The sequence below is a fragment of the Myxocyprinus asiaticus genome, chromosome 11 (assembly GCF_019703515.2).
Source record: "Myxocyprinus asiaticus isolate MX2 ecotype Aquarium Trade chromosome 11, UBuf_Myxa_2, whole genome shotgun sequence".
Classification (NCBI taxonomy): Eukaryota; Metazoa; Chordata; class Actinopteri; order Cypriniformes; family Catostomidae; genus Myxocyprinus; species Myxocyprinus asiaticus.
In genome coordinates, this window is record NC_059354.1 from 6,530,389 (window position 1) to 6,540,000 (window position 9,612).

The 9,612-nt window shown below is 34.6% G+C and overlaps 1 protein-coding gene across 1 annotated transcript in view; it reads left to right on the plus strand.

Annotated features, from left to right (window-relative positions):
• Positions 1-7,825: 7,825 nt before the first annotated feature.
• The window catches only part of LOC127448067 (glutamate decarboxylase 1-like), a 48,484-nt gene continuing 46,697 nt past the window's right edge, over positions 7,826-9,612 (plus strand). Inside the window, exons 1-2 of the mRNA XM_051710345.1 lie at positions 7,826-8,148; positions 9,103-9,249. Of these exons, the coding sequence (XP_051566305.1) occupies positions 9,168-9,249 (82 nt within the window). The 5' untranslated portion in view covers positions 7,826-8,148; positions 9,103-9,167. The remainder of the gene's footprint in view (positions 8,149-9,102; positions 9,250-9,612) is intronic.

The window sequence follows — 9,612 nt, forward strand, 5'->3', positions numbered from 1 at the left end:
ACATCCCATTTAAACATGAAGTGTTAAGGTGCTATTATTAAAAAAACAAAACAAAAAAAACATATATATATATATATTAAACATTTTTTGAAGAGTTAAATAGCAAGTTCAATGCAAGCAAGACATGTTTCAAACATGTAAGTGTATGAAACACATAAAGGAATATTTAAGTTAAGCTCAGTCGACAGCATTTGTGGCATAAGAAAAAAAGAAAGAAATTTGCACTTGTCCCTCCTTTAAAAAAAAAAAAAAAAAAGAAAATCTGGTGAGGCACTTACAATGGAAGTAAATGAGGAAAATGCTTTAATGTTAAAATACTGTTTCAAAAATATAGCCACACGACCTAAACAATATGTGTGTAAATGTGAATTTAGTGTGATAAAATCGCTTACTAACCTTTTCTGTGTAAAGTAATATCCATTTACAACTTTGTTGCCATGACGACATAATACTATAAACCCTAAAACAACCATTAAAACAATATGAAAAACATTTACAGCTCAAATAATATAAAGGTTTTAACAGAAGAATTAGTGAAAGTGCTATTATAAAATTATAAGCTTTCACATATCTGCCTTTAAACCTTCCAAATATTGGCCACATTCACTTCCAAGTGCCTCACTATAAAACAGATTTTAAATTACAGTCTAAATTATTTTTTTTGTGTTCTCAACATTATGAAAAAAAAAAAAAAAAAATCAGTCCATTGAGCTTAACTTATTATGAATATTAAATCTGGAATATTCCTTTAACAGTGTGAAACTCTGTTGGTCTCGTGTGTTTTTGCCAAGAACGAAGCACTGTGAGATTCATCATTTTGGTACCAGTATTATTAGGATATGTAGAGTTATGAGGTTCGATTCAAAAGACAGTTTTCCTACATTTTTGCATTGTATAATTTTAAGAACAAAGTCAGCAAAAACATTGCAATAAAGCAAGCATTAAGTCAGGATTTGATCAAAAGTATAAGAAAATAGAAAAGCACGCAGCTATCACACAACAACAAAAATGGCATATGGATAAAAATCCTGAAGAAACATTAATTAAAGGAATAATGCAACAAATTGTACAGCAGATGTGTTACTGTCATACCAAATTTTTTTTTTGCACCTAGATAAAGCTCACGAATGTGTGTTTGGAGCTAAAATTTGAAAAGACACCATCATTACTGTAGAGATCATATCAGAATAAGTCAAATATTCTCTTTCACCCTTTCAGTGCAGGTTTTCAAGGAATGTTTTCATACTCTGATTCAGATGTTGAAAAAAGAGGTTGAGCTATATATATATATATATATATATATATATATATATATATATATATATATATATACACACACACACACACACACACACACACACACTGTATATATGCTGGCAGTTCACTGTGGATGTACTGGGGGTCATACTGGGGGATTTTCAGCACCTATGAGGGAAAAGGTTAAATCCTTGAAGCAGCTATGGATGTTTGAACACAAAATGAACATCCTTAAATTAAAAAATAGAGTAAAAATAGAGCATTATCAATACAGACTTCAATTCAGCTCAAATAGTGAAAATAATTTTTCACTATTTCATTTCTGTGCATATGTTTAGATGTTTTGTTTAGTGGCTTTTGGCCACTAAACTGTCTGTTAAAAAATGTAATTTTTATAGATAGTCTTCTCACAATCTCAATGTTTGGTGTTTAGTATTTTGTGCACCAGAGACTAAGACACTGTGGCATAGAATGGCCAATACATTGATATTTTGGTGGTAAGGTGAGGTTTAGACAACATTTCAAATGGACTTTTGTGTGATTACAGTGATCTGTGCATTACACATCTGCAATGAGAATGGGCTGATTTAGGGCACAAACGAGTCCTGAAACTCTTGAGGTGTAGTTTCCTTTGCAATAGCGCCTCCCTTGCTGAATTACTGCCACAATTGGCTCAAGGCTTCCCTATTTTTTTTCTCACTTTGTATGCAGAGGGTCCAACTTCAACAACTTGAATGTTTTATGTAGGATTTTCAACATTACAATTTTTTTTTCCAGCTCTATAGCAAGTGCAAATGCAATGCCTTTACAAGTGCCAGACTGCTTAGCTGAATGCAAAACATAAAATCTTCTCAATTATTAAAAAACAACAACAACATTAAAAGTGTTTAAAGATTTGTATCATTATAAAACATTCTTAAATGAGACAAAAACGGTTGAAGAAGAACTGCTTCTGAAATGATTTTTCATGGAAGATTGTGACGACCTGTTTTTTAGACATTATCATCCTATTTGATTCAGATTGTGTAAACCTCCTGCTCATTGAAAACATTCACTGACATGTTGTTGGTGGTGATTTGTAGCTACATATTCTGACTGATGAGTGTTTTGTAATTGCAGAGTTCCCCAATGTTACCAATATCACTTACTTTTGTAACCTTTTAGTGAGAGTCTGCCCTTCAAATTGCTAAAAAATCCTCTCTTTTTGTTATTGCTCCTATTTTGTTTCTTAAAAACTACTTCAGGGAGACCATAATTCTAGTCTCCAAGCTTCCAATACTACTAATAAAATCCCAGTCTTCACGAATCACACTTTTCCTTTAAAAGCAAGTGTGCTGAATCTTCAGTCTTATCAGTGCAATGATGGTTTGGTTTGAGCAATCATTTACTGGATCTTCATCCATAAACATGAGTATTTATTTATACAACCATGTTCTGAATTTTGTAATGAAGAGAAGCCCCAGATTACTTAATTTTATTTTATTTTCAAAATGAATGGTTTTAAATTATAAATATGTTGACAAGCTTTTCGCTATATTGTTAAAACAGTTATTTAATTTACATTCTTAACATAATGACTAAGTTGTGATATCCTCTCAACATGGACTGTTAACTGATTTTTTAAGTATGTTCAAAAGTCCAATTTGGTCCAGATTTTTTATATGTAAAATCCCAATTTACAACTTACTGTATACTTGAGTATAAACATTTCTGGTGACTTTTTCTGGTGACATTACTGGTCACTTTTAATTATCTACATTTTAATAAAAAAAAACTACAATTGACCACCCTTTCGTTAGTTTTGCGACTGAACTCTAACAAAACACAATAACACATTTGCAAATGTAAACTGCTTGTAAGTTCATGTAAAAGTTCAAGTTTAGTTCATGTAAGTTTTAATCCATGTTTATGGATATAAAATGTATTTAATATGTTTTTGACAACTATTGAAGATTTGTTCAGATTAGTCATTTATGCAGTTTACTTGTACTTTTGAAACTTAACTAAATTTAATCTCAAATTACTTTAATACTTTTGCCTCATGATGAGCTAATTTAACTGTTACTTGAGTCAATTACTATAAAGGTATCTTTACTGTTTTGTAAGTGTGACAGTTGTGTACTATATGCAATACTCATTTTCAACAGTTTTGTTTTTACAAGAATACTTTTAGCAGATACTTCTTACACCAAGATATTCAGATATGTCTTGACATAAAAGACTGTATTTACAAAATCATCTTATCATGTTGCTTTTAAACTGACACAAAAAAAAAAAAAATTTTTTTTTTTTTTTTAAAAAGACAATAAGATATATGTAATGTCAAAGAAATTGTATACATTCATTCATGTATTTACCTTTATACACAAAGTACTGACATAATCTGGTTTCTCTCAGAATGGTTTCTCTGGTGCAGGCAGGAAAATCAGTGTTAGTGACTAAATAACTGTTATTATCTGTTATATTCCACAAAAACAACAAGTGCAAAGTGCTTTAGATGTGTCCTTTTTGACGAGAGAAAGCAGCACAAAACTGGCCCATACTGTAACATTTTTTAAAACGGAAATAAATAACTGAAAGCTTCCAGTTATTAACTAAAAAACAGCTTGATTAAGGGTCTGCACTAAGTACCTTTTCAGGTGCACGCTACCCACACATGTCTAAATAAGCCACTGCACCAACAATCAGTTAGTAGGACTAAAGGCACTTTTTAAGAAAAATGTGCTTTTTTTTTTTTTCTGGGGGCAAAGTGTATCAAGATTACAGTATGTGTGTGTGTGTGTGTGTGTGTGTGTGTGTGTGTGTGTGTGTGTTTACCCCAAGGGTGCCTTTTGCCACACACTTGGGGTAAAAGGCTTCCGGGGCAGCAAAGGCTTTCTCCTTCGGAGAGCGAGATATGCACAGGCTATCACAACAACACATGTGGCTTTTCATTGAGAGACTGCTGGAGGGAGTTTGTGTTTAAGCCTCACTGTGACCTGATCTGAATGCCACACTCTGATCTTCCTTTGATGTGAATCTGTTGAAAGTCTGGCAGAATCAGGCATTTAGACACACATACTTAAGCATGCATACTTTAAATCTAACATGTGCTTGTTTGTTTCAGAGTATTAAATGTGGAAAAATAACATAGCCAGGCCTAGCTGAGCATTAAAAATTGCTTAAGAGCATCCCTTGTGGCTGAAGAACAAAACAATGCTTTACATCAAGAAATTTCTTCCTCACCTCAGTGTTACAGACTATTTTCAGTCATTTGGTGAATTTCAAAACAACCCATTCTGTTGCAATACAATTGTAAACAGTGTCTGAAACGACAGAAGTACAACAAATTCCATATTTAAGTATACATTCAAATTGCTTAGGTGAATTTAAGTGCTTCTCTTTTTTAGTTGACATTATGTCATGTATGTCTTTGGTGTAATTAGGTTACAAAGGGGCTAAAGGCACCCATTAAGGAAAATGTGTTTTTCCCTTCTGGTTGCGAAGTCTGTCAAGATTAAAAAGTTTATTGTTATTGAATATTGATGGAGCAAAATAATTTGTGGGAATAGAAATAATAGTGGAATGTTGTTTTAATTAAAATTCATTAAAAATAAGTGGCAAGGCAGCCTTTTATCTCACATTTGCGGTTTGAGGGGTTATAGTGATATAGTGCAGATATAGGAACAATAGTTAGAGGGCAATATTTGTCAACATATACAAATTATTTTGAGACAATTAAGCAGTTCATAACATTTTGAGTATTCAATAAATAAATTAATTCTTTATTGTGATTGGATCAGTCAATATGAGCCCACTTTGAACACTGTTTCTAACAAATCTACTTCAGATTTTAGTCCCCCTACTTCAGACAAAAGTATGTTTTATAGGGGCTGGACCCTACCCCAAATACTATCCTTTCATTCATTGGATAATTATTGAAAAACCTTTGATTTAATCACCTTGAACAAAACTCAAAATTACAAATAAGTATTTTTGTCTAATGTCAGGGATTCTCACTAGCTGCAAAACATTGCAACAACCTATAGACATAGCACATGATGACCTCATGGATCAGGACAATTGTGCAGTGCATAGTGACAAACAGGTGTTTAGAAAAGTCCTGTGGTAGTTTTTCTTGCTATTAAGTGCTTTAGAGAAAATACAATCAAAAGTTCCTTTTACACCATGGGGCCTTTAGCCCCATGTACCCTATATCAGCCATAACTGTGCAGTAATTCAAGGGTCAAGTCAAGGGTCTCCCTTGAATGGTTTTGCCTTCTGGGGGAGGGGGGTTCCTCCATTGCGCCCCCTTAGTGTGCCACTGGCGCCCCCTTAATACGTTACATACATTGCATATATGTTTTTAGCATCTCTGACTACACACACACACACACACACAAAGTCTTTAAAAATGTGAACTGTCTAGATTTTAAAAGACTATTTTTCTGTGACATACAACTATACAATTAAAGTTTTTTTTTTTTTTTTTTTTTTTTAAATGCCTACAGTTACACTGTGTATGTGTACACCGGAGTCCAGAATTCTGAGATACCTACTGAAAATGATGCTTTAATTTTGAATTTTCTACTTTAATTAAAAGTTAAATGAATGAATAAATAAATAAATAAATCCCCATTTTGCTTTAATGACAGCATGCACTCGAGTTGGCTTGATCAAAACCTAATTATCCATATTATCCGAATCAAGATTTGAGAATTTGAGCAAAGAGCATCTTGTGTGCTTCAATGGAAGCAATGGAATAATAGCAACTTGATTACATTTGATTAGTGACCAAGAAGTAGTGAAAAATGGTTTTCTTTGGTTTTCAAATTTGTCAAAATCCTAAAACTTCATGATTATTTCCAGGTTAACGTCTGAAGTCTCACAATTGATGGTCTCAGACTCCACAGCACTTGACAGAGGAGAGTGGGTAGCTACTAATAAACCAGCGCCATCTTGCGTCGACTTGTGGATTTGATCCTGGGAGCCTATATTGGTTCTTTTCACTAGGATCGTCCATGCATAAACTATTCATTTAAAGCAGAACATTATCTTTTCGGCAGTTTGCTGTAGTTATGGTCATACTACACAGATTCATATATTACACGAAAATAGCCCTGAATGTAAAAGACAGCGTTTTAAAAGCAGACCCTGCAATGATAACAAACTAGTACACATGTGATCTGTGCAGACGTGAGTCACGAGGGGAGCTGTCCAGGTGCTGAAACGCTCTTTTCTGATTAGCCTACTAACAGGGACAAATGCCCTCGTAGAACACCAAAATGGATCCAAACTCCTTGTGATTTCTTGTAACTGTCCAGTATCACGAAAATTATTCCACTGCAAGAATTTCTGATAAAAATTACACAACTGGTGTATCTCATAGGACTCCATATCAAATAATAATAATTAAAAAAAAAAAGAATCCTAAGAATTGCAGTTAGCCCAGTAGGATGTCGATTATTATTGAATCCCATTAAGATCGTTTAGGATTGGTTCCAAATTATGATAGAAATCCCAATAGTAATCGTGTACACATTAATTTTGGATTTTCTGAACGGTGTACGATGGCGACCTTCTAAGTTATTATGCCTTGATCCCGTCACGGAATAACAAAAGGAAGGTAATTCTGTCTTTGTATCTCACAATTTAGACTTCATTTCTCACAAATGCAAGATATACTAAGGTCGAGCTTTGCGAGATATGAAGTCGCAATTCCGTAAAATAATCTCAGTATTACGGATTAAAATGATATAATCGTATTTACGATTTTGCATTTCACAATTCCGACTTTAATTCTAGGAATTCTGACTTACTTTGTATCTCACAATTTTGACTTTATTTCTCGCAATTGCGAGTGAAGCACTTGTGTGATAGCATATAAAGTAGCAATTGCGAGAAATAAAGTCTCAATTTTAGAAAAGTCACAATTGTGAGATAATGTCAGAATTACCTCTTTGACTTTTTATTCTGTGGTGGGATCCGGCTTACATAGTGCATGAATTATAAAATGTCGAAACTCTAGTGTGCATGTTGCCTATTTCCCCTTATCCAGTCGATGTGTGTCTTGTTGTCAAGCCAAGACAATCAAATTATGCTTTAGGAATTTGGGTCACCTTAGTGAGGTAAAACAGCAAAGACCACTGCATGCGTGAACTAAGGATGTATGTGTGGGAGCCGAGTTTGGTAAATTGATTGCCTGCTGCCACCATGTGGATTTCTCCTACAACACCAATCAACACGATCCACATTTAGGGCTAAAACTTTTTAAGAGAAGAGTTTTTGCTTTCAAGGTATGGGTGATTGCTGTCCTTATAAACGTATAAAACTGCAAAACCCATCATCTTCTTTGGAAATATTCAGAATAACTCATAACCCGTTCAATCTTATAAAGAACAGGTGCTAAAATATATCAGTAAAGCATGACGATTTAACATGTTTGGTGAACTGCAAGGATTGCCCTTGAGGTCCTCTCTCTCTCTCTCTCTCTCTCTCTCTCTCTCTCTCTCTCCATTCTAAGCACCTGAGCAGCATGTTTTGCGTTGCTGTTGTGTGTTGATGCTGTGTCAAACTTGTTAAGTGTTTGTTCGTGACTTGCGTTCTTGAAGTGCCAGAGCTGTCGTAATGTTCGCGCTGATGCTTCGGGGAAAATGAGATGAGTTCCACAGCCAATCTGATGTTGTGGAAGAAGGTACATGACTTACCAACCGTGCGTCATGTGCATGTAGTATCGAATGAATAGGCGATTCACGCTTTGAGTCGCAGCAAATAAAACATTGCCTCCGGAAAGGTCATAGTGATCCGTGAACGAGGTTTTCTTGGCTGATATTCGTGCGCTGACTTTGGATGAGCATCTGAAGCTGCGTGGAGATTTTGGAGACTGTTGCGCACTCGGTGGTCTTTCACAAGGTAAGTGTCTTCCTTGACTATTAAATGTTCATGATGTGAAATATAAACACTCGGATTATTAATCTAACAGGTGATCAACAACAGTCTGGCGTGTTTGTCTGTGAAAGATATAGCCTATTTGAAGTTATTAATGGGAACATGTTTCATAACTATATGCTATCTCATAAGCAGTTTTCCAATAACCTTTCAACACCCATCATCCATTCGTCATATGAATTGATAAATCAATGAGCACTATTTCTTAATCAATGTTTACATGTGAGGGCTATATATGAATCAAGATAGTATGTGCACCAGATCTATATTGTGAAGAAACATTTATAGCCCCATTAACGTTGTCATTTCAGTGCACAGGTCTAAATCATTTGCCATTTCCATCCTGTAGCCTTTCCAGCAAAACATCCTAATTGTCATGGGTTCGTTTATTCTGGCCTCATTTGGAGAAAGCATTGTAATGGTGCGTAGCATGCACTTTTAAAAGGAGGGGGGACGGTTGTTTAGTAATAGTTCGATTTAGAAACAAGGGCTTTAATAATTCTATTTTTATTATTATTATTATTATTATTATTATTATTATTATTATATTTATTTAAATCTGTTTACCTAAGTGACAACCAACTAATTCACTGCACTAAATTGGGTTATGCTATTGCAACCTATATAATAATAATAATAATAATAATAATAATAATAATAATAATAATAATAATCTGGAGCTATTTAGAACCATTCTCAAGAAAAGAAGAGTTATATAAAGATTATAAGCACATCAAGTAATGTATTAGATTTTTTTTTTTTTTTTTTTTTTAATTTAATGACAGCACTTTTATATTTCATTTATGACCAAAATAAAAGCATTTTTTTCTATTCTAGTTCAGCTGAGCAATTATATTTAATGGACTTTTAACTGTGTATGACTTGACGCTTAAATTCAACTCTTTTTCCTCCATTCAGCTTGACTTTTCTTTTCTCTGAGAGTGACAGAGCTCTTTGGATTGAGGACTTGAACTCTCGGAGTGATGGCGGCGTCGGCACCCTCCTCCTCCTCCTCTGGCGGTGATCCGGATCCCAACTCGACAAATTTACGGCCACCTTCCTCAAGTAGGTCCATCACCGATAAACCGCTATTTCACTCCGGCTATTTGCTTTGTGGCCAACGTCATTAATCTTGTCGGTGAGGCGGCAAAACGGCGCTATTCGCAACGCGTCAGGACCAACAAATCACCGCAGCATTGAGCGCGCAGCGGACCTCCCGCGCCAGCCAGCCAGATGAATCTCGTTGTCAACATAGGTGATGGCCTTTAAAAACACCTGCTCACAGGCAATTAGTGAAGACAGACGAGCAGCCAACTGTGATCCGCCATTACCGATTTAAATACGATTTTTAATAGATTTATATAGCTTATAATTGTTGTCACGTCTAATTGTTGCCATTTATTATTATTATTATTATTATTATTATTG